We start from the raw sequence: 24,575 nt of genomic DNA, 5'->3' as shown, positions 1-24,575 counted from the left end.
GAGGTGGAGGCTGGACAGGTTCGGGTGAAGAACCCTCCCCTGCTGCTGCGACAGAAGATCTTCCCGAAGAGGCAGTCTGAGTGGAGGATCGATGGCCATGCTCAGTGCGGCGGGTACCAGACTATTCATGCCCAGTCCGGAGCCACAAGAATGACGTGGGCTGGGTCGCGCTTGATCTTCTTCAGTACTCTGGGCAGAAGTGGTGCAAGCGGCAAAGCGTACAGAAGGCCCCAACGCCACTCGCAACGAAAAGCTTAGCTGAGCGATCGCCACCTTATAAATTCCAATGTGCAGAATTGCTGACATTATGCATTCTCATCGGTGGCGAACAGATCTAACCAAGGCTCTCCCCACTGCTGACAGAGACCTTGCATCACCTCTGAGTGAAGACCCCATTCGTGTTCCACCAGGTATGTAGTGTAGTTCCTAGTTTCCCACTAGGCCCTGCGCATTGGAATAACATAAATAGTAGTATCGACGTGGAACTGCGGATATTCCAGGCCTCCACTGACTATGCTAAACTTAATTGGGTTGTGTTACCAACTAGCTCAGAGGTCACTGGAAACTTTCTTCTCTGCATAGGAAGTGATCAGCTTCCTTGGCACAGACAAGAAGGGATTCAGCTTTCCAACAACCGTGCAACATGACAACTTTGCTCCTCAGATCAAGAGTCAATCTCTAGGGTCGTGTGAAACAATAGACATGTATTTCACTCAGTCAGTCTAGTGCAGTTTACTTTCACGAGATGTAGAGAATAGAGAGACGGGCGTTTGTCAATAAAGGGTTAACATTTATTGAACAGTCTTTCTTCTCGTACAAGAGAAATGTATTGCCACAATTGCAATAATTGTTATTATAAAAAGTACGTACAGTAAGATAAGTATTGCGAAATAGAACTGTAAAAGCATTGATATGGTTTCTTAGCCATACAATGGTTTAAAAGTAATAAAACATATATACAGTCATATATACATTAGGCTAACATACTCAACTTGTGCTTCTAACTAAGCCTACCCCAGTGTGCCTGACCTAAGCCTAACACGTGAAAGGGGGAGTAAGTAAGTAGCTTTAAGTTAAGTTGGTTTTGCCAAGGTTTGTTTCAAGAATTCTCGTCTAAGGGTTTAGTCAACACCATACCTCTGAATAGAATGATGGAGGATTGGTATCTCCTTCAGGGGTCTCTCTCAATATCCCAGTCACCCGCGAGGGTAAACCGGAAACGCCGTGACTGGATTTCTCTGCACGAGAAAGGCAGCGGGTCTCTTCAGCGCGTCGAGGAAGGAGGGGGGACAGCGTCCGCGGGCAGCTGGAATCTGCTGGATGTCTTCGCAGAGGGACGGCTGTTCAGCTCCTTAAGCGTACTGCACCATAGTTCGCGCTTTAGCGGCGATAATGGTATCAGCAGCTTCACCACCACAGGATAGCAGGCTGCAGCGACAGAGTGCTAGATTTACCAACACGGGGTCGTGCAGGCAGCTGGCTTCAGTAGCTCGTACAACAGGCATTGCTTAAGGCAACGTTGGTAATATTTATACCTGACAGGTGCCGGGTTTGACGCAAGTTTGCTGGACATAAGACGTCAATTAAAGATGTCACTAGGAAGTGATAGTTATCAGTTGCTCATTAGAGTTCCATTACTAATCAAAACATAGCAAGCAGGGATTTCCAGGTTTGCTGAGTTTTTATCTTGTTGAAGAACTCGGAGTGTTATCTAGGAATATAAGATAGTGACTACTGCTCTGTCATTGCACTAATTGGTCGCAAAGGAAGTGGCAGAGGGAACTATGCTGGAATGTGGCTCTGTTCGTGTGAGGCCAGAGATGACTTTTCAGAAAATCGCACTTGAACGGTTATGCCAATATAGGGAATAAATGGATTTATAGCCGAATAGGGGCATAAGGTCACAGTATCGATCAGGAACCTAGATAAACACGCAACACCCACTCCACGGGTTAATGTCCATCAAAATTACTAAAACTAAAGCAATTAGATGCATGTGTAACATTGCCCACCCCAAAATACATAAATGCATTCGAAATAGGCGTACTTGTAATACATGAATTTAGGTACTGTACGTTTTTTAAAGCATAGTAATCATTCAAAAAATTATTGCATATGAAATCAATGAACGATTATGCAAAAGGAATTACACATGAAGTATCTCTGACAGAAGAAAAGGCGAGATAAATCATCACATAAAAATGCATTGTAATAACATGTGTGCTAGAGGCTGGTGTAATGTTGTTATGTCTCTAGATGTGTTTAGAAATAGAAGTGTGAAGCTTCTGTTCTCTAAGAATAGTTTTTACGTTAAGCAAAGAATTGTTCGTGCCAAAAAGGGTCAATATTAAAAAATGTCCAATTCAAAGAAAATAGATTTCCAAAGCTCCTGGCAGTTTTTGTTGATTAAAACTGAAGGCCGAATTCAGAGTTCATGGGAACGCTGTGTGTCGGAAAAGCTTCCTAAAAGTTATTGTTTCTCTATGGGTGAGAACATCGTATCAGACAGGCTCTCAAAGAATTGGTCTACAAATTCAGGTGATAGTTCAACCAAATTAGATAGCGCTGTAACTTGGCAGGTGTGAGAATGATTGCTGTCATCGAAGGCAGGATCAGCAATGCTCACAGAACGTTGTACCTGGATGATGTTGCTTTTGTCACTCGCTCCACTGTTACCACTTGGCTGTAGTACAGGAGTCTCCACGAATGCCGTCATCAGGATTGGTAGCCGCTGGGGACAACACAATGCGTGAGCCGTTATTGGACTGAGCAAAGTATCGACGTCCATTGGTACTGCTGATGGAAGTGAAAGACAGATGTCCAACACGCATTCATCGCCGCAAAGCATACACCGTAGCACAGGTAAAATGCAATTTTGCCATATCGGTCTGAATGAAAGGAACCAGGTCATGTTTAGATCTCTCAGCCTGGCCAATCCAAGGACGTTAGTTATCCTGTCCCGGTAGCGCATTGCTAGGATTGTCTCTTCCATTCCCATGGGAGCTATGTCTGAGCCGAGGCTTGCCATAACGAAGCAGGAGGGTCAAAAATAGAATCCCTGCGACGAGTCCCAAAAATAATGGTATGCCGCCAAAAATGGAGTGCACAAAATTAGGAAAGATTCCCAAAATTGCCTGGAAGGGTGTTAGCAGTCCCGTAAAGACTGTCTTAAATATGCCTGGGATGCTTGTTGCACTAGACATGTTAAGGAGTTGGCTGAACATTTCTACGAAATGCAAGGGGCAATTTGTTGATAAAAGGTCATGAACTTCAGTAGCTGTCCTTGCAACTAGAAGATCATACGTCTCTTTAGATGACGTTATAGGCACTGTTGTCTGTAAAAGTACAGATTTCATTTTGCTTAATGTATCAATTCGTATAGAATAGAGATTCAGACGAGGCCAGATGGGAGTCACTATGTCTGGAGGCCCACTCGGAAACAATGCTTGCATACAGCATTTGACCATGGATGTTACTTCTACTAGATAACTTTTCCCTGGCACGAGGCCACAACATCTGTGATCCGTTCTAAGAATGTAACTCCCGTTCGAAAGTTGCATAAAGAAGGGCTCTATCTGAGTTGCAGGTGTGACTAGCTGGTGGCATGAAAGGTTGTTTGAATTTCCATCACATGCTCCGTGTAAATTAATACCCTGACACAAAAGTATACCGCTTAGTGAATGTTTACAATTTTCACCACTAAGAAATACATTTTTGTCACGGTCACTATAGCAAGAATGAGTGTATGGTAATTTCCATTCGGATTTTACATATCCTTTACCCAATTGTTCATATTGGCCAGCAGGTATGTACTCAAGGCACTTTTTAAATCGGAAAGTTGTTATCGGAATTGTGATAATTCCGTGTATTATCCATTCAATGACAGGACTCTCTGACATTGTCAATGGTAATCTCTCGAGTTTTTCGATGCTCAGGATTGTATAGTCTGCTCCTTTCTGTGCCAAACTGATCTGTTTATCAGTAAGGTTAAAACTGGAAAATAATGACGTTGTGTTGATTAAACGCCAAGGCACATAGCCTGAACGAAGATTTTGCAGCGTCCAGCCTAATTCTATAATAGAGCGTAATTGAGATTGGCCATGTTGTAACATTAGCAAATCTCTGTCTATCACATCAAAGGCAGAGGATACAATATTGTCCAACGAATATATTCTGGAAGACAGAGTCATTAACCCATTGTCTACCACAGAAAGTGATTTTTCCAAATTAATACGATCAATTTCTCGTATTTTTTCAGCAGTTTCAATTTGCTTTACTTTCCAAGCCTCGTTGTAAGCAGCATACATACTGGTCGCTATGAAACGCTTTTGACGCTGTTTACGTGGTCCAAGAATGAAATCGCGCAAATCAGCACCATCTTTTAGTAAAGACAAGTGTCGCTTAATTTCAGCCGGTGTGGACGAAGTTAGCCATTCAAGGCAGAGTTTCCCTACACTGTATGTTGTTATAATCCCTGGATGTTGTCTCTGGGAGTATCTAGGGTCTAATCTGGTCATTTTTAACCCCTGTATTTTATTCAGGAATCTATCTTGACAGCTATTTGTGTCTGTAGGCCAGATTAACCACTTTTTCCAATCAGGATGTGTTCTGTTGAAATGTAAAATTTGTGACACGTCTAATTCAATATCTGTGGTTGTATTCTCAGGTATTGGCTTTGGTATAGATGGTGTTTTAAGGTCTTTGATCTTAGCTAGGCCAAGACAAGATGTTTGGTGTATTGTGTCATTTAAAAATAACATTTGTTCAGGTATCATGCAGGTTCTAAATAGTGCTTCTATGCCTTGCACCTGCCAATCTTTTGTACCCCAAATTTTTTCGTTTCAATATTATTTTTCCAATAATCAAAACCAAATGTCATCATTTTGTCATAAAATGCTTCTGAATATATCAATTTAGAATTTGTCAGCATTGTTTTCATTCCTGTTTTATCTAACAGTTTATAATAAAACGATTCTGCATCACTGGTGTTAAACCCTGAGAAGTATTTGAATTTCTCAAAAAATGCTTTAGAACTGCTTTTAGGTGGTGTAGCACAATGTTCCCATTGATTATACATAAAAACATTTCTAGGCTGTGCAGATTTATGTAAGTAATGATCCCCATAATGGGTATAACAGAATAACTGCTCATAACTAGATGAACCTTGTAAATAATCATGATCTGTGAATCTAGCTGACATTACTAAATCAGACATCATGTCATTAATACTGTTAAAGTCCCAATCATCAGAGAATGTACTAGGTGTCACAAAGTCACTTAAGGAAACCTTTAGTTGATGAGGATACTTCAGGATTTCGACCGGACCATAGATCTCATAGTCTGTTTTCTCCCATACTACCCCACCAGGTATTGGAATTGCTGTGACATTTACTGTTGACAGTTCTCTTTTCTTCACGTGGGATGATCTGTGTGGTTTCAGGACTAGGTTGATGTTCTGACTTGCTGTGTCCATTGTAATATATTTTCCTTCAATGAATTTTCCCAAACACAGTACCATGATGAGCCAAAGCAGGAGGAAAAATACACCTAGACCGAACCAGAACTCTAGCCAAGGGGAAATAAGGTAGATTTCCTTTAGTTGATGAAAGAGTTCTGTTGCTTTTTCTTTAAAAGTCTTTTTTGTTTCTGGCATCACTTCGGGCTCATTTTGATCTTCAGAGAAGTTGTCGAAGTTAATGAAATAACCAGAGGCAGTTCTGTCAATTGATGGGATTGTTCTTTCAATCTGTCTCTCGGTAGCACTTTCTGATGCTACATCATTGTAGACTGGTGTTGTTTCTTGACAAACTGTTTCAATCTGTGTTTCAAGAGGCACGAGTTCCATGGCATTATTGCATAGTCCTTCATTGTGCACTGCAGGCTGATCGAATGTGATTAGTCTTTCAGTTTGAACCTCTTGGATTGTTGCAAGTTTGGGTATTCTGTTGTTTCTTGGGAGTCCACTGGGCCTACTGTTGATTATAGGCCACATGCTTGTGGTTTTACCAGATCGATAGACACGACTCTGTTCTCCTTTTTACCAGCAAGGGGCGGTAGCACAACTGATCTTGTTCCGGTGACTGCCAAGACAGGTACTGCTTTTCTGTAAGAAGGCCCAAATTCCTTCTTAACCGCGATCTTTTCTCTGACTAGATCCCCAATCTTTCGAATCCAGACAGGCCTTGCTGGGGCTGTTGCGGGTGGTGCCTCGTCAGTGGTACTTGGCTGTTGCTTTAACTTTACGTGGCTTAAGGATTTTCTTGTTTCATTCAGTTCCTGTAAAACAGCCAAACGATCTTTTACATCAAAGTGCGTTGTTTCTTCTTGTACCACTGACATCTGACTATCGAGGTCCTGAACTCGCATTCTAATTCCGAACAATAGTTCGTATGGGCTGAAACCTTTTAGAGAATTTCTTGGCATGTTGTTAAGACTAGTCTGGACACTTATTAAATGTTTGACCCACCCAGCGCCTGAACCTAATACCTTCGCTGTTATAGATTGCTTTATGTCACGGTTTTTTCTTTCGACCACACTATTCCCTTCGGGGTGCGACGGACAAGAATACCGCAACCCAATTCCCATGCTAGCCATGGCCTCCTTATAAGCTCGAGAGCTGAAAGCAGGACCCTGATCAGAATGGAACGTGGTAATTGCGTATGTGCCGATAAAGACTCGCAAATCTTTTATAACCATTCTAGCGTCAGCCGAGCGCTGGGGGCCTCATTTTTTAAGTGCTTTTCGTCTTAATGGTGTACACTGGGACGCGCTTCTCTTCTTTGATTGCGCAGATAGACCGCGTTATGCAGTCTAGAAGGGATCCTGAAACTACACTGGCCTGTTCATTTCTGCGATCTCGGTTGCAGTTTTCACAGTTTTGAGCAAAACATTGAATATCTATACTCATTCCTGGCCACCAGTACTCTGATTGTAATTCTTTCAGAGAGGCTTTGATTGTTTGGTGTCTCAGACCCAACCCCATGTGTGCTTCCAGTAAGAGGAAGCCCCTCCTGCTCCTGTTTGGAATTACTCTGTCCCCCACTCCAGGGATTCGAGCAAAAGGAACGGAGTTTGCATCGATTATGTATGCATAATTGAGTGGATAGTTTACGGGTAGTGCTGCACAGTCGCCTTTTACGGTCGTTTTTACTGCCAGCATGGTTTCCCCGTCTATGTATTTATCTGTACGCTTTTTTGTGGCTATGGAAGCCGGTTTAGTTGCTTCCGCTTTGGCTGTATTAGCCAATGAATTCCCTGCAACGTGAACGCCACCACATTGAAGACTCTGTGCGTGAATCACGTGAGTCTTTTGTAGTTCTTTGTGTAAAAGAGCTACCTTGTTCCAGAGCAATTTATGCTTTATTGTGGCACCTGTGTCATCTTTGTAGTCGTTTTCGATCCAACTCTGCAGTTTATTGTTGTAAGAGTTGACGCAAAAATGAGAATCGCACACGATAAGTGTCGGGAATTCACGTTCTGCATTTTCGAGCGCCATCTTTAAAGATCTGATTTCAGTTCTCTGAACCGAACCTTTTCTTACAGATTCAGTTTTTGTTACTTTCGGTCTGAATTTACCGCACAGCCAACGACCTTTAATGATCGCACATGCTGCATCGTAGGATTTTCTCTCTACGTTGAAATGCTGTACAAAGCTATCTGTATAGATTATACAGGCGTATTGTGGGAGAGGCAGAATCTCGATTGGCAGAGGATATTCTTCTTCATATACTAAATCATTCAGTTCTTCGAATTGCGGGGCGAAATAGTATTTCACGTCTTCCGCTCCTAGAGAATCTATGCACTGTATCCATTTCGGATCCAGTGACACTGTAGGCAGGTTTACTGGGCTGAATAGCGCCTCGAAGGCGGATTCCGCTGTAAGGATATTAATCCGTTTGCCGTGTGCTAGTTCTCGTTCATTTGCTAATGCGATTTGCACTGCTTTCACAGTTCTTTCTGTGTGACTGAATGTTTTTTCTGCTTGTGTGTACAAGTGAGATTTAATTGAAATTGGTACCTTTTCTCCCTCATTAGAGGTTAGGTACGTGAATCCGCATCTTCCTGGGATGACTCGGATTACAAGATCGATCGTGTTGTCACGTGTATCTAATTTTGTTTTTGCTAACATGTCATTGTCATGTCAGTGATCTCAAAATTTCTGTGTGTTTTTGAGTCCAATTGATTTGTTTAAAATCAGGTTTAATTAGTTCGTAGAGAGGTTTAACCCTCTCTGCGTAATTTAGAATGTAAGTTCTTCCGAAATTCAGAAAACCTAGAATGGATTGTAAATTCTTCAGCGTTTTTGGAGCTTGGAGTACAGCGCACTTCTCTAAGAAGTTGTCCGCTAGGCTTTTCCCTTCACTTGATAATTCGTACCCTAAGAATAGTACTGTCAGATGGGCAATTCGGGACTTTTTAAAGTTGAATTTGTAACCCTCTGCTGCGAACCCAAGTATAATGGTGTTCACTCTTTTCAAGTGAGTATCCAAGTCGTCGTCTGTGAGATAAATATCATCTACGTAAGACAATGCTTCATCATCATAGATTTGTAGTAACTCTGTTACCCTAGCTGAGAATAGTCCTGGGCTGTTCTTGAACCCCTGTGGGAGTCGACAGAATTTTTTCTGTGACCCAAATGCTGAGAAAGCGGTCAAATATCTGCTTTCTGGTGCAATGTTTTGACAAAAGAAACCATTAGAAATGTCTAATGTCGTTTTATATTTTTTCCTAACTATGTTATTCATTAGGGCTGCACTATGCGAGTTTTGTACTGCAAAGGTTTTGCAACATGTATTAAGGTGTCTGTAGTCCAAAACTAGACGATATGAATTGTCTGGCTTGGAGACAGGAAACAAAGGATTGTTCATTTGAGAGGTGCATGTTTCAATCACCCCCTGGTACTCAAGTTGATCTAAGATCTCCCTGACTTGTTTTTTAGCTTCTTGCTTTATGGGATACTGCCGTTGGGCAGTTGGTTCACTTTTTAATTGGATTTTGTGAGGAGGTGAATCCTCATCCCATCCTACATGATTTTTATATAATGCAGGTGCCTGGGCTACTGCCCATTTCCTTGCATATGTATATTTTTTGTGAATCGGAATGTGATTCGAGAAGGCAGGCATAATCACTTCTTCGCCACGAGGGCACTCCCTGACAAACTCTGGGGGCCAATCTTTTTCAGCTAACAGAATATCATAGCCTTTTGAGAGCTTATCCCAAAATAGACCCTTAATTTTCCTAGTCTTATCACCCTCTATACGCAATGTTATTTCGTATATTTTATGGGGCTCGCTAAGTCTGGCGTCGGCAGTTTCAACCTGAATGTATTCATTCGTGTCCACTGTCTCCAGATGACTCATCAAGATCTTGCACGCTATACTGATTTCTGCTGCACTGTCCAACATTGTCAATGCCCACTCCCCGTTTTTCAACTGTGTCCTCAGTATTCTCGGCATGGTTGATTACTCTAATACTGGCTACCTTCTTTTTCTGAAATTGAGATTTCTTATTTTGAGCAGGTTCCTTGTCTTTAGACTTGGTGTGCTCTCCTGGGTCTGACCGTCCTCTTCTTTCCGAATTCTGTGGAAAGGATCGAGAGGGACGTGTATCAATACTTTGATATCTATCAGGTTTTTTTAGATTATCCCTATTTCTAAGGTTGTATCTTTTCTCAGAGGGCTCCCTCTGGGGAGACTGGCGTTCTCGAGTCGGAGTTCTTTCCCTCCGTCGAGGAGACCTTCCTCTGGACTGGAAAACTTTTTCCTTGGGAGTGGATTGTTTATTTCCATCCCAGCTCTTTTTAGGAGTGTTTAAATTATTTTTAAATAATTTTTCAGGATTTTCGAGCAGTTGGGGCTTAACTGGTTTTCCACCCAAGCTGTCTCTACCTAATTCTTCATAGCATTTTTCTATGATTTTTGCAAGCTCAACAGGATCTTTTATATCTGTTTCCTTCAACTTCTGGCGGATCGCCACAGATGCTGCTTCTCCTTTAATGTTGGCTAATAATATAGCCGAGACCTGCTTGAAGTCTTTCAGTAATTTCATACCTAGATTTAAAGCGGGCTCTGGACCGAATTCATTTTGAATCTGTTTTAGCACTTCTGGTATTACCGCCATAGACGGAACACCGTGTGTTTTTGTGTAAATGGAAGCAAAGACTGTACCCCAAGTGTCGCAGTCCTCCACATGTGGTGCGATTCCCATAGGAAGGCAGATGGTCAAGATTCTGTGTTTCTCAATAGGGGTAGTATCAGGAAATACTGCCTCTATTTGAGTGATTTTCTGTGCTAACCAGAAAGGAATTTGTTCCCGTTTTACAGGTGTTTTACCAAGACATGACTGTATGTTCTGTGGTGTGATTTTATTTGTATTCCCCTGATGAGGGGTCAGCTGTGGTGTATTAATAGCTGGCTGGACAGTTGCAGTCCGCATTACATATTGGACTAATTGCCTATGTATTTTTATTAATGTGTTTAGCTGTACTAACAGCTCTTCTCTAGACATTTTTACAATGTCAGGATGTGGTGTGTAGCTGGCTAGAACCGGCCACGTTGCTCCTGGTCTACCTAGTGGACCGAGCCTGGTAATGTGATCATTGTGTTTTAGGGCGCCATTAAACCAGAGCAGGTGCTCTTGAAATTTAAGTGGAATTTCAATCTCCTCGAAAGGAGCGTACTCTTCCGGAGGTTTCTCTATTTTGTAATAGTGAAACTCTTTTGTTCTAGCGTTTACCGCTGGAAAGTTTATCCATGAATAGAATACCTCTGTCTGCCGATACTCGTGAGCCTCTATCACGAAAATTACTGTACCACCTTGAGGTGTCAGTCCGTTTTCTATAAGTTTTAACGTTATAGATCTTCTTAAGTGGACCGGAATGATAATAGCATCCGGGTCTGTGTATTCAGGACCTTGCTGAGTCGCATCTGCTGCGGCCCCAGAGGTTCCGTTTTCTGGCATTGTAAAAATGCGAGGTTTGCAGAGTAGGTCTCCAAGGAGACAAAGATTAGATGCACAATATTTTGGAACACTGTATCCTTCAACGTTGAATAAACCAGAGCTTTACATAGGAATCTCTTCCTACTAAGGTCGGGCAGATTTTAACCTTTCACCCACTCCAGACGTCTATTGGAGTATTTACGGGAGAAAGGGGTGTGAAATATGCACGACTGAGTTACTCTAACTGTCTTGCGTTAGTTTATCGCCTTACCAAACGTTGGGCGCCATGTAGTGTAGTTCCTAGTTTCCCACTAGGCCCTGCGCATTGGAATAACATAAACAGTAGTATCGACGTGGAACTGCGGATATTCCAGGCCTCCACTGACTATGCTAAACTTAATTGGGTTGTGTTACCAACTAGCTCAGAGGTCACTGGAAACTTTCTTCTCTGCATAGGAAGTGATCAGCTTCCTTGGCACAGACAAGAAGGGATTCAGCTTTCCAACAACCGTGCAACATGACAACTTTGCTCCTCAGATCAAGAGTCAATCTCTAGGGTCGTGTGAAACAATAGACATGTATTTCACTCAGTCAGTCTAGTGCAGTTTACTTTCACGAGATGTAGAGAATAGAGAGACGGGCGTTTGTCAATAAAGGGTTAACATTTATTGAACAGTCTTTCTTCTCATACAAGAGAAATGTATTGCCACAATTGCAATAATTGTTATTATAAAAAGTACGTACAGTAAGATAAGTATTGCGAAATAGAACTGTAAAAGCATTGATATGGTTTCTTAGCCATACAATGGTTTAAAAGTAATAAAACATATATACAGTCATATATACATTAGGCTAACATACTCAACTGGTGCTTCTAACTAAGCCTACCCCAGTGTGCCTGACCTAAGCCTAACACGTGAAAGGGGGAGTAAGTAAGTAGCTTTAAGTTAAGTTGGTTTTGCCAAGGTTTGTTTCAAGAATTCTCGTCTAAGGGTTTAGTCAACACCATACCTCTGAATAGAATGATGGAGGATTGATATCTCCTTCATGGGTCTCTCTCGATATCCCAGTCACCCGCGAGGGTAAACCGGAAACGCAGTGACTGGATTTCTCTGCACGAGAAAGGCAGCGGGTCTCTTCAGCGCGTCGAGGAAGGAGGGGGGACAGCGTCCGCGGGCAGCTGGAATCTGCTGGATGTCTTCGCAGAGGGACGGCTGTTCAGCTCCTTAAGCGTACTGCACCATAGTTCGCGCTTTAGCGGCGATAATGGTATCAGCAGCTTCACCACCACAGGATAGCAGGCTGCAGCGACAGAGTGCTAGATTTACCAACACGGGGTCGTGCAGGCAGCTGGCTTCAGTAGCTCGTACAACAGGCATTGCTTAAGGCAACGTTGGTAATATTTATACCTGACAGGTGCCGGGTTTGACGCAAGTTTGCTGGACATAAGACATCAATTAAAGATGTCACTAGGAAGTGATAGTTATCAGTTGCTCATTAGAGTTCCATTACTAATCAAAACATAGCAAGCGGGGATTTCCAGGTTTGCTGAGTTTTTATCTTGTTGAAGAACTCGGAGTGTTATCTAGGAATATAAGATAGTGACTACTGCTCTGTCATTGCACTAATTGGTCGCAAAGGAAGTGGCAGAGGGAACTATGCTGGAATGTGGCTCTGTTCGTGTGAGGCCAGAGATGACTTTTCAGAAAATCGCACTTGAACGGTTATGCCAATATAGGGAATAAATGGATTTATAGCCGAATAGGGGCATAAGGTCACAGTATCGATCAGGAACCTAGATAAACACGCAACAGGTACAGGCGGCTGAGTTTGTCCGCCCTGGCATTCAGAGAACCTGCCAGGTCTTGAACCACCAGGGTCATGCCCTGATGCTCCAACCATGTCCAGAGACGAAGAGCCCCTTGACAAAATGTCCACGACACCAGTCCACCCTGTTTGTTGCAGTACCACATGGCGGTGGTGTTGTCTGTGAACACCTGCACCACTTTCCCTTTGAGAGAGGGAAGGAATGCCTTCAGGGCCAGACCATTCGCCCGGAGCTCCAGCAGGTTGATATGGAGCTTGTACTCCGCCGGAGACCAGATGCCTCTGATCGTCCCTCCCAGATGGCCGCCCCATCCCAGGAGTGACGCACCTGTCACCACTGTGAGGTCTGGTTGGGGAAGGGAGAGGGATTTACCTCTGGCCCAAGTTTGGTTAGTGAGCCACCATGAGCCACAACAGCAGTTGCTGCACAGTCCCCTCCAAGATCTAGACGTAGTCAGAAAGAGTGCCCCGATGCTGCGCTCACTGGAACTTCAGGTCCCACTGCAGAGCCTGCAGATGCCATCTGGCATGGTCCACCATTCGGCTGCAGGAGGCCATGAGGCCCAGCAGCCTTAGGGTCATTCTCACCTAAATCTTGGATAGAGGCTGAAACATCAGTATCATAGACAGAATATCCCAGACATAAAAAAAACTGGTGGTTCAGAAACAAAGAGGCTTGTCAGGGCCCCAATGTGCCCTCGTCATGTGGATATATTCCCGTCTGTATCCCCACCAAGTTCCAGCATGGCACGAACGTCACTGTCCAAGTCGGCCTGGAACTTTTATGCCTTTCCGATTCTGGTGCAAAAACAGGGAAGACATGGCTTGGCAGTTTGGTCAGGACTGTTCCCATGAGGCACAGGGTCAAGACTGATTTGCATATGGCCATGTCTGAACTTTGGTGGATTGGTGAGAAAAATAACGATGGATTAAACCCAGATCTGTGACTGGGGGTGATTGTTTTGCCATTGTGTAACATTCCGTCCATCATCTTGTGTGTTTTGCTGTTCACCCTATGCGGGAAGGGTATGCCCAGACGTGGGTCCCGTGCTCACTACGCCACTGTAGTCAAGCTATCCTGGCTGATGAAGTCTGATAGCCAGAAACCGGTCCTAGGATGCTTGATTCCGGTCTAGGAAAGACATGGCTTGGTAGTTCGGTCTGGATTGTTCCCATGAGGCACAGGGTCAAGACTGATTTGCATATGGCCATGTCTGAACTGGGGTGGCTTGGTGAGCAAAATAACGATGGATTAAACCCAGATCTGTGACTGGGGGTGAATGTTTTGCCATTGTGCAACATTCCGTCCATCATCTTGTGTGTTTTGCTGTTCCGATTCCGGTGTCTATTTTCCAGGCACCACCATGGGAAGGGCAAAGGACCGGCCACCGGATTACAAGTTGAACTTGTGTAACATGAATTCAACTCATAATGCGGCCGGCGGTCCATACATGGATTTGGCACAGCGGATCCGGCGTTGCGCCGGCACTGTTGCGCCAAACTCATGATAAGGCCCTTAAATCTCTTATCATTATTTCAGTTACTTCACCACCATTGCCCAGGGAATGTTTCCTACTGTTTCTCAACTATTATTAATTGCAGAGTTACAAAGAACAGATCCCCTAACAAGAAACAGAAACCACAAACAGAAACGGCTATGTCGACCTCGGACCTGGGGATCTGGGTTTGAGTCTCGGTAACAACGCCAACCATCCTGTGATTCTGGGCAAATCACTTAATCTCCCCGTTCCTAACAAAAATGAATGTGTGTCCTCATGTAACGTAACTGGTGCTATGTAAAGCGCTCTGATACCCGATTTGATTCGGGTCAAGTTTGCGCTATATAAAACTAAAAAAAAAATATCTATTATCATCCAAACAGTAATGACATAAATTTAGTAACTATAGTTGTGGACCTACCCACGGGGAACCAAAGGCCACTGTCACGTAGATAGCTGTTCAGTGATTTCCTGGTGACACCGGGCTCTACTGTGACGTGGAAGTCTTCGGTGTTTAAATCTAACACCTGGTCCATTCTTGTCAGATTGAAGCAAACACCACCCTGTCAGGAAAAAGAAGAAACACCTGATTGACCAAATCCAGTTGTATTTCCTCAATGGCAGACTACACAACACTGCATAGCACTATCAGAAACTACCCACTATTTGCAAGGCCACTCCTAGGATAACAGTAAACAGGTGTGCCTTTATCAAATAGCATCAGTGAGCTCCTTGAGTCTGAGTAAAGTCCTCCTAGGGAGCAAAGTACTGCCTTTGTCAGTACCGTGACCCAGAACGTAGGCGGTTCTCTCAAAGTGTGCTTATATCAATCCCAGAAAATGTCATGTCGATCTAGAATTGTTTCATATAGGGACGAAAGTATTTTGTAGCACTGAAAAGAAATCAGTTTGATAACCACAAACAAGCAATAGTTCATGTAACGAAAGATACTACTGAGGACCATACATGAAGGGCACATCTGCAATGATGACACCATATGAGTTTGATGGCTGCTTCTGAGGGAGTGAGAAGATGTGCACAGCACAACCCTGCAAAATCAATCACCTCTAGGGTCTATAGCAGGCTGTAAGATCGAATTGCCACCATCTGATCTCGTGTCCTTCATTAGAAAAGATTCTGGATCTGGGCTGCTTTTATGTAAGGTAATTGACTCCCAATCTGTCTGAGTTACAGGAAGGATTAAATATTTCTGTGACTTAAATGTAAGATAGAGGACTTTTCCAAGAACCACCAAGAGCATGGCTGCGAAAAGACCTACAATTCTCTTCTGATCAGACCTTATCCTGTTCATTGTTCCATTTACTAAAGCACATCACACTGGCACAAACCAGTTAGTCCCCAACATCAATGTATACACCTAAAGACCTAAAATAATAGCACTAATTAGTTCCAAATCTCCATTTAGACCTTTACATCAAGTTAATGAACCAGAACCCCATAACGATCCTAGGAATGCAAGGAAAACAGTAAAGTAAATCATGCATGTTCAGCGAAGAGTCTGTAGAAGACCCTCATTCATCAAAAGATCTGTGCATTTCACCATCCTGAAGATAATGCACAGGCAGGGCACTATGCTCGTCTCAACATTTTGCATCGCACTACACCGAATGGTACAATTACAAGTCACTGATGTATCGCATGCAGGAGCATGTGCCTAGGGTCAGTAGTGCTGACATGTCTTCACAAGCACAGAATGGATTACGAAATATACAAGATCATAAGCGAGATATACTACTGTTAAACTGATGTTTTCTCTTGGATGTGTGCAAAATGCTTTGCACCCTGAACATACCAGTAACCTATGGACAGGTATATGCAAATGTGCTGCAAGCAAGCAGGTGATAGTCTCAAACCTCTATGGGCCAAATACAACATACTAACAACAGTTAGAGTACACACAACAGTTAGAACTCAAACCAAATGACCATGTGGGTTGGTAACAAGATGGTAAATATTTAGAAAAAGTAGACCAGACTAGATATAAGCAATAACTAGATGGCAACCAAGTCTAGATTTAGTGTCTACCTAGCAAACTAGACTGGACAAACAACAGTTTGTTTACGGAACGGGCTATTTCTTCTTGGAAAAGCGGGCTTTCCGGAGCTTTCTAAATCTGAGAAAGTCCGTTTTGAGCCTGGGAGTGAGTGAGTGAGTGATGATTCTTGCACCAAATTCTTGTATCTGAATGACTATTAGTTTGAGATTTGTAGATCTTAGTCTCATGGATGAGTGAAAAGGGTTAAAGAACTTGGCCTAGTAGACCAGGAAGCAACCATTTACAGCTTGATGGAAGATGTAGAGGGACTTGAAGATTGCTCTTTCCCTTGGGTGGGATCCAATGAGGAACTTGCCATATTCAAAGCAGGAGATAGATCAGCACTGCAAAGCTTTTCTGAGAAAGGGTAATGAGCGGAAGCTCAACTTTAAGCAGAAGTAAGTGATGACAAGACAATTTGCAGAGAGTATTCAAATGAAGAGGGAAGGAGAGTTTGTTTTCGGACAACTCTCCACGCTTGTGGGCATTTATACCTGGCTGGACGGGTGGGGGTGGGGGTTGTGAGACCAGAATCTAGAGCCAAACAAAAGGCAACTGAACAGGACTGCCATTGTCCCACAGCAGGATAACTGCCTCCAGTAGTGGACATGGGAAGAGACTGTGATATGTTGATAGGTTTCAATAATGGACCTCAAGCCGAATATGTAGTTGCTTCTCGTGGGCATACTTGTGATACCCAGTTGAAAAGAAATCCAGGATCTTGGCACGAGAGGATTTGTAGATGTTGAATAAGGTTACGATAAGGTGGAACTCCTCAAGGATCCACAAGTGATAATAGAGGATCTGAAACAGCATTCACCTATTTTGAACTGATGGTACAGTTTTGTGGAAAGACAATAGAGGAAACCAGCATATCATTCTGCTGATGATGCCTTCTGGGTGATTCAGATTATCAAGACCATTACATTGGTCAACTGTGTTAAATGCCACCTAGACAACAAGCAACATTAGGGTAAAGGGTATGCCTTGGTCTCTGATATTAGGTATTTATTGCCTAATATTTAGTAGTGTTGAATCAACACACTTAGAGGGACTGAAGTCTGACTGAAGGTCACTGCAAGGTGAAGAGAAAATGTGATTCTAGATGATGAGAGGGTTGATTGTATACTAATATTTCCACTGCCATTGCAACACAAGGCAGTTTGAGGTAGAACTGTCATTTGTTAGATTGCCTAGGTCTTGCTGCTGGTTTCTTTAGAATAGAATGACAGTAGCATGCTTGAGAAGTTGTATGGTTCTGCAAGAGAGAGACAAGTGATCAAACTGGTGACCAATGGCACAAGTACAGAGGTGCCAAAGGGGACCACTTTAACAGGACGTTGCCAGTTTTATGTTTTTGAGGGCCATCATGGTCTTATGTCATCCTCTGCTATTGGTGCAAACCTGATGTGCATAAAAAGTAAAGATCATGGGGAGAGCCTCCTTTGACTGAGTGCCAGAGGAAGAGATGCCATACCACAGGGAATTGATTTTCTTGACTAAGAATGTTAGGAAGTTGTTGCAAAGACTATTTGAAAGCACCAGGAGGATTGAAGAATGTTTGGGGAGCCACCTCCAAGAAGACAAAAAAGTATTTGTTTGTGTAATTGTCAGACTGAGCAATACATGCTTGGCAGCATTCCTTTGTGGCTCTGGAATGTGATTTGCATGCAGTGCAATCGGATTATCCCAGCAAATTTCCAGTGCTCTAGCTTGGTATTTCAAGAGATGAGGTTTATCTTTGAACCACTTGTTCTTAGACAGGCTCTTCCTATGTGTGGAAAGGGGAGCAAGGGTAAGCAATATAGTGAGTACTTTATTCGTAGGATGAGTTCAGAGTCTCCAAGTGGAGGTGTGTAGTGTTAAGGAGAACCTGAGAGAAATCATTGTGGTTCAGGCTATTCACATTTCTGTGTGTTTAACAGTACTATTGTAGCGTAGTTCCCATATTCCCAATAGGCTCTGCGTATTGGAATAATATATCCTGTAGATGTGACGTAGGACTTATGTCTACTAGGTCCCTATCGAATATATTAGACTTAATTGTGAGTTCCAGCTAGCTCAGAGGTCACTAGAAACTTTCTCGAATTCACAAGAAGGGATTAGTCTCTGACAATCGCATAAACATGACAACTTTGTTTCCTCAAGATAAAACGTATCTTCAGAGTCAAGGAAACAATAGATAGATATTTCACTCACTCAATCGTGCATGCTTCGTTTCACCAGAGGTGCTGAGAAAATAGAAAGGCGGGCATTTTCAATAAAAGGATTTATTGAACAGTCTTCTTTCTCAAGCATAAGAAATTAACTGCTACAATCGTAAAACTGGTTGTATAATATAATACATACAGTATACATACAGTAAAGACTCTCAGTTCTTTGAAAACACCATGAGTTCTTGAACAAGTCAGTGTTCGAGCAAGGGGAAGTCCCTAGTCGTTGAAGCTGAGTTTACCAAGAAATTGTTGTAGATTTTCAGAACTAGAGGAAGTAGACCTGCTGTATTTGGACTGCATGAGCTATGTCTAAATATGGTTATGATTCTTATGTATATATAAGGACATATGCATCAACGTTCAATTTTGCGAGTCCTTAATTGCAAAGTTTAAGGATTCGCATTTAGGGACTTGCAAAATCAGATGCATGTAGGATTTGCTAAAATATTAGCAATTCCTAAATATTCCTTAACTGCGACTCGCAGAGTGCGATTCGCAAATAAGGAATGATGGTATAGATGCATCAAGCGATATTGCGATCGCAATCGCTGCGAAACAGCGATTGCGATTGCAATTTCCACTTACGCAGTGCATCAAGTATAAAAGCAGCAAATAGCGAAATCGCAAAACAAAAAATCGCGAAACCATTTGGAAACGCCCATCGCGATTCCTTAACAGCGATTCCCCACACATTTAGCAAAATCAATAGGGAATTCACAATCAAATTGCGAAATCGCTAATAAATCGCTATTCCCATTCATCATAAATCACAAATTGCGAAAATACCATAAATCGCTAAATACGAGTCGCAATTTAAGGAGAAGCAAAACCAGGTGGTAACCATGAAGTCCAATTGGTGTAAAAAAAATGGCAAACAAGAAACAGGTGTTGGGTAAATCAAACACACTTAAGGAGACTCAGTAGGAGCACAAGGAAAGTCACAATGCCAGGTCTCTACATCGTGGCAAGGCGGCTGAGGCTCCAGGCTGCAGCCCAGAACCAATGCAGGATCCAGGAGCGCATCTTCCAGCTGCGGATTACACTCCTGGGCCAGACTGAAGAGGAGATCTACTCCAAATACAGGCTCAATGGGGCAATGATAAATAAGCTCATCAGAGACCTTGACCCCCTGATGAAGCACCCAACACGGAGGACCAATGCCGTGCCCACCCATGTCCAGGTCCTGTGCTGCCTGCACCTCCTGACCTCAGGCAGCTTCCAGGGGATAGTCGCATATGCAGGGGGTATATCACAGAGTACACTGTCACGCTGCCTACAGACTTTCCTGGACATCATGCTGAGCCGGATACACCACTACATCACCTTCCCAACAACCCAACAGGACTTAATGCAAACTAAATTGGATTTCTATCATACCGCCCATTTCCCCCATGTAATTGGCTGCATCAACTGCACCCACATTCACATCTGTCCACCCGCAGAGACCAAATACATGTACCAGAACCGCAAGTCATGCCACTCCCTCAACATGCAGATGGTCTGCAATGCGAAGACCATCATCACAGACATTGTGGCACAATACCCGGGGAGCACGCATGATTCGTTCATCTTCTGGCACAACGGCATACACACCCGCTTGGCCAGGGGTGAATTTGGCGAGGGACATCTCCTAGGTAAGTACACATGCCCACATACAGTATGTTAAGACCATGTTGCTGCGCATAACAGGCACTGACCCTCTGCTTCTCCCTTCAGGTGACAGCGCCTACGGCCTCTGTGAATACCTCCTCACCCCATACCACAACCCTGCAACACCACAGGGACGGCGGTACAATGCTGCGCATATACACACCAGAAATGTGATAGAGCGGACATTTGGCATGTTAAAGAGTAGATTCCGCATCCTCCACAAGACTGGCGGGGCCCTCAAATACCGGCCTGAGGTCTGCTGCCGCATCGTGGCCGTGTGCCCCATACTCCACAATATGGCCACCAAGTGGAAGATACCTGTGGAGGTGTCTGGTAGTGAGTAGGAGGGGGACAACCTACCACCTGCACATGTGCATCATGCACACGGGGAGAATTCTGCTGAAGGACACAGGCGCCGCACCAACATCACACTGAACTATTTCTAGTGCACCCATACCCCTCACACAACCCAGAACTCATGCATGCCACATGAATGATTGACATGAGGAAGATTTGTGTTCAAAATAAATATTTTGTTTATTAAACAAGCTCTCGATGTGCTTTAAATCAGCAAACATTTGTGCTACTGTATTGAGACATACAGGCTCTTGTATCCTGAGCAGGCGTGCGTGGTTACCTCACCATGGCACTGCCGGTAATGTACAGTCACTGGCGCCTCCTGCCCGACGCACCCTGTCGCCTCTCACCCTCCACGTTGGGAGTGTTCTGCCGTGATGCAGCCTTGGGCCGGGAACTGCGGCGACTTTCTGGTTGCATCGCCACAGACAGGCTGCTGAGGCTAGATGTCCCCTCACTGGCATCATACCCCCCCTTGCATGGCCATGGCCAGCCACCTGTTGGTTCTCTACAGCGGTGGTGACCTGCTCCAGGGCCCTAGCAACATCTGCACAGCATTGTACCATCTGTATCTGCATGGCTAGTGACATGCGCGACAGCTGGGAAGTGGCGTTCCTAATCAGGTGGTTTGAGCGTGTGTAGGCTGATAGTTGTGTCAGCAGCTGCCTGTGGCGTGTGAGTGTGATGTCCTGCTGCGCCACCATCAGTTGGTTGCTCTCCTTGATGGCTGCGGTCAGCTCCTGCATACTCTCAGTGAGTTGACTAATGTTGCGTGCAGTTTTGTAGAGCTGCAGCTACATTGCTGCCATGTGCTGTGCCTGTTTGCGGTGCACAGCAAGCATCCGAGCCTCAATACCAAGGCCTAAGTTATGTGCCTGTTGCTCCATGTCTGCTGGGGTGGCCACAGAGCGCTGCTGCCTCAACCTGCTGCTTGCTTGGGACCGCACAGTTGCTGAGCGTCATGTCTGCCTCCTGGGTGGGGGTGGGATCTGCTCCACTGCCATGCGTGCAGACTGGTGAGGTTGTGCTCCACCTATGGCTGCAGGGGTGGCCCTGTGTCTTTGGGAAGATGCTGGTCCAGGTGCTAGTCCAGGTGCTGGTCCAGGTGTTGGGGCTGGCTGGCTCTCTCCCTCCGTCTTATCAGGTGTCTCCACAAGGTGGAGTGTCTCACTGTCAGATGTCTCAGCATCTGCAGCACCTGTGATGTGAATGAGTGCATGATTAATGATATGATTCAGGCACCTGGGATGTAGAAACATGCATGCAGGCTTGCATTCCCTGACTGGCCTTAGGGGTATGTTTCACTTGACTATACGGACTGTGTGTGGCTATCAGGGCACACTTCAGGTCCCACAATGCATTTGGGCATTTGGGAGGGGCAGGAACTGGATTACTGCGGTTACAAATATGGGTTCCTCTGGGGGCATGGGCATTGCTAGGGGACGGGGTCACAGTTGTATGGCTCTTACCTTGTGATTGGTGTGTGGTGCAGGAGGTGTCCAGTTGAGTGACCCCCACGCAGGCTGCAGGGTTGATGGTGTCCTCAACTAGGTCCTCCTTTGGTGTGTTCTCGGGGACTGTGGAGTCTCCTCCTCCCGTGGCCAGTCTCTCCCCCAGTCTCTCCGCAATGCGCTCCTTGGCATGGCCTCTGAGGTTGTACCACCTCTCTTTTAGGTCCTCGATGGACCGGTGCGTGACTCCCACCGCGTTGACCTTGGCCTTGATGCGCAGCCAGATGCGCCTCTTGGTAGCCTCGGGCGCCTTCCGGGACAGCTTCCCAAACAGCTGCTCATGGTCCCTGCTGACTGCCTCTATCAAGTACTCCAGTTCTTTTTCAGAAAACTTGATTTTGCGCTTCCTGGCTGTTTTCACTTGGTCCTGCAGCTTCCTGGGACATTGTGATATCAATATGTATCCTGTATTGGGACTGCAGGTTGTGTCTCTTGAAGCTCAGTGATCTGCCTCCTCTTCTAACCAGCTCTGTCATCCAAATGATGCATGGAGCAGGCTACTTCCTGGTAGTGATGTCAACATTGTGCTCAAAATGCGACTTCCCGTTTTTGCGATCTCGCAATCTGCGAGATCGCTATTTGCGATTTCGGTATTTGCAAAATCGCAATTTGGGTTTGGGAAACAGCCGATTCTGCGATTTTATAGCGATTTTAGCAAATTCGCATATGGCGATTGCGGCCAGTTGCGATTCGCAGATATTTAGCGATTAAGCTACTAGATGAATCAACGTTTGATTTTGCGAGTCCTTAATTTCGAAGTTTAAGGATTCGCATTTAGGGACTCGCAAAATCAGATGCATGTAGGATTTGCTAAAATATTAGCAATTCCTAAATATTCCTTATCTGCGACTCGCAGAGTGCGATTCGCAAATAAGGAATGACATCTCATTGATTCCTATGGGCCAAGAGGCCCATAGGAATGAATGGGGAGGAATTCTCAATTTGCGATTAGCAATTAGCTAATCGCAATTTGAGAATGCAATCTCACGGGTGACGGGTGTCCAAAGGACACCCTGTTGCACCCCTTAAATTGACCTGGACACTGGTATTGCACACACACATGTCTCAAGGACATGTGTGTGTGTAACATACAACTTTGAAAGATGCACTTTAGTGCATTTTTCACAGTTTTCGCTATTTACCATGAAGTTTGATTTCACGGTAAATAGCGACCCCTATCAGCGAAATCGCTAGCTATTTTACCTTCATACATTGCATTTAAGGAATCTCAATTTGAGATCCCTTAAATGCAATTGCAAATAGAGATTTATGCATTTGGGATGATGCATCCCAAATGCATAAATACCGGTCACAGAGGGGCAGATTCTGAGAATCTGCCCCTTTGCGAACGGTATTTCACTTGATGCATCTAGCTGATAGTAATTTATACCTATATAAGGGCATGAATTGGGAAATTTACAATAGTGATCTAAAATGGTTCACAACACTATGGCACATATGGATGATTACATTTTTCCCCAAGCTCATTATCAAGAATCAAGTTAATAGGCTATGGCAAGAGCAGGAAAGCAGGGGAGACAATCATTTTTATTGCTCTGGTATATTGACTGGCTGGGAGAAGCAAAATGTATCTAGTTCTTCAATCTTAGTATGGCTATAATAAGCATTGGATGCAGTAGCAGCCCATGTATTAATCTCACGAGCTAAGCAACTGTGTTTAGAGATGTATAGTATATGTTGGGCGAGAACTAGGAGATTGGAAAGGAAGGCAGTGTTGCATTTCTTCAAAGGGGGTAAGATCACTATATAAATAAAGGATGTTAGTGAGCTGTTAAGCACCTTAGAAAGCAGGTATCCAAGGGATGCAAAGGAAGAGCCAGTTAGTTCTGTAACAGAAAGTAAGGTGTGGGGAATAAAGGCAATCCCACCACCACTATTCTGCTCCTTGTTCTTCATGATTATATTGTAATCTGAAGCAAAGATATTGACTATATCCGATGTGGATGAAGCATTGAACCATGTCTCTGTGTCGGCCAACAATTGGAGAGTGTGATGTATGACGAGGTCCTGAACGTCAAAGGAATTTGACAGGAGGACACCGCGTAAGGTACAGGCGGCCATTAATGGGCTGTATGGGTCTTTAGGAGGGGAGGTGGAGGGAGAGGTTATTCAGCATTTGATAGAGGTAGATGCAGGAGGGGGAGCTTGACGTATGTAGGACTGGAGGGTAACTATGGTGGTAGTAGGATGTGGGAAGAGTGGTGAGAGTGCTACTGGTGGGATTTCTAGGGGGTGTTTGCCGGTTTTGAATGTTTGGCACAATGCAGTCCCTTTGAGGTTGTGATATTATGATTGGACTAATTACCTTGAATCATTATCTTTCTGTTTCAAATGCTAAGAGTTTCTCGTATGAAGCGTGCTGTGGTGACGTAACAAGCCTCATACCTGTAGGAATTGCTGAAATTGTTGAGGAAGGGTATGCAAGTAGCAAGAACTTCGTCCAACTATTGATGTTAGTCATGTAGAATAAAAGAGAAGTGTAATTTTGGTATGACGTGTT

The 24,575-nt window shown here is 44.1% G+C and overlaps 1 protein-coding gene across 2 annotated transcripts in view; it reads right to left on the bottom strand.

Moving 5' to 3' along the window:
• LDHD (lactate dehydrogenase D) overlaps window positions 1–24,575 on the bottom strand; it is a 735,651-nt gene that overhangs the window by 426,795 nt on the left and 284,281 nt on the right. For both annotated transcript variants that reach the window (XR_015302444.1, XM_086945224.1), the window contains exon 4: window positions 14,686–14,827. Coding sequence is in view for 1 of the 2 variants with exons in the window: in XM_086945224.1 (XP_086801350.1) it covers window positions 14,686–14,827 (142 nt within the window). In the remaining variant the exon portion in view is untranslated. The remainder of the gene's footprint in view (window positions 1–14,685; window positions 14,828–24,575) is intronic.

Source organism: Lissotriton vulgaris, chromosome 12 (assembly GCF_964263255.1).
Source record: "Lissotriton vulgaris chromosome 12, aLisVul1.2, whole genome shotgun sequence".
In the NCBI taxonomy this organism is placed as follows: domain Eukaryota; kingdom Metazoa; phylum Chordata; class Amphibia; order Caudata; family Salamandridae; genus Lissotriton; species Lissotriton vulgaris.
The sequence above is the reverse complement of the archived record's forward strand: the minus strand, read 5'-3'. Positions and strand labels throughout refer to the sequence as shown.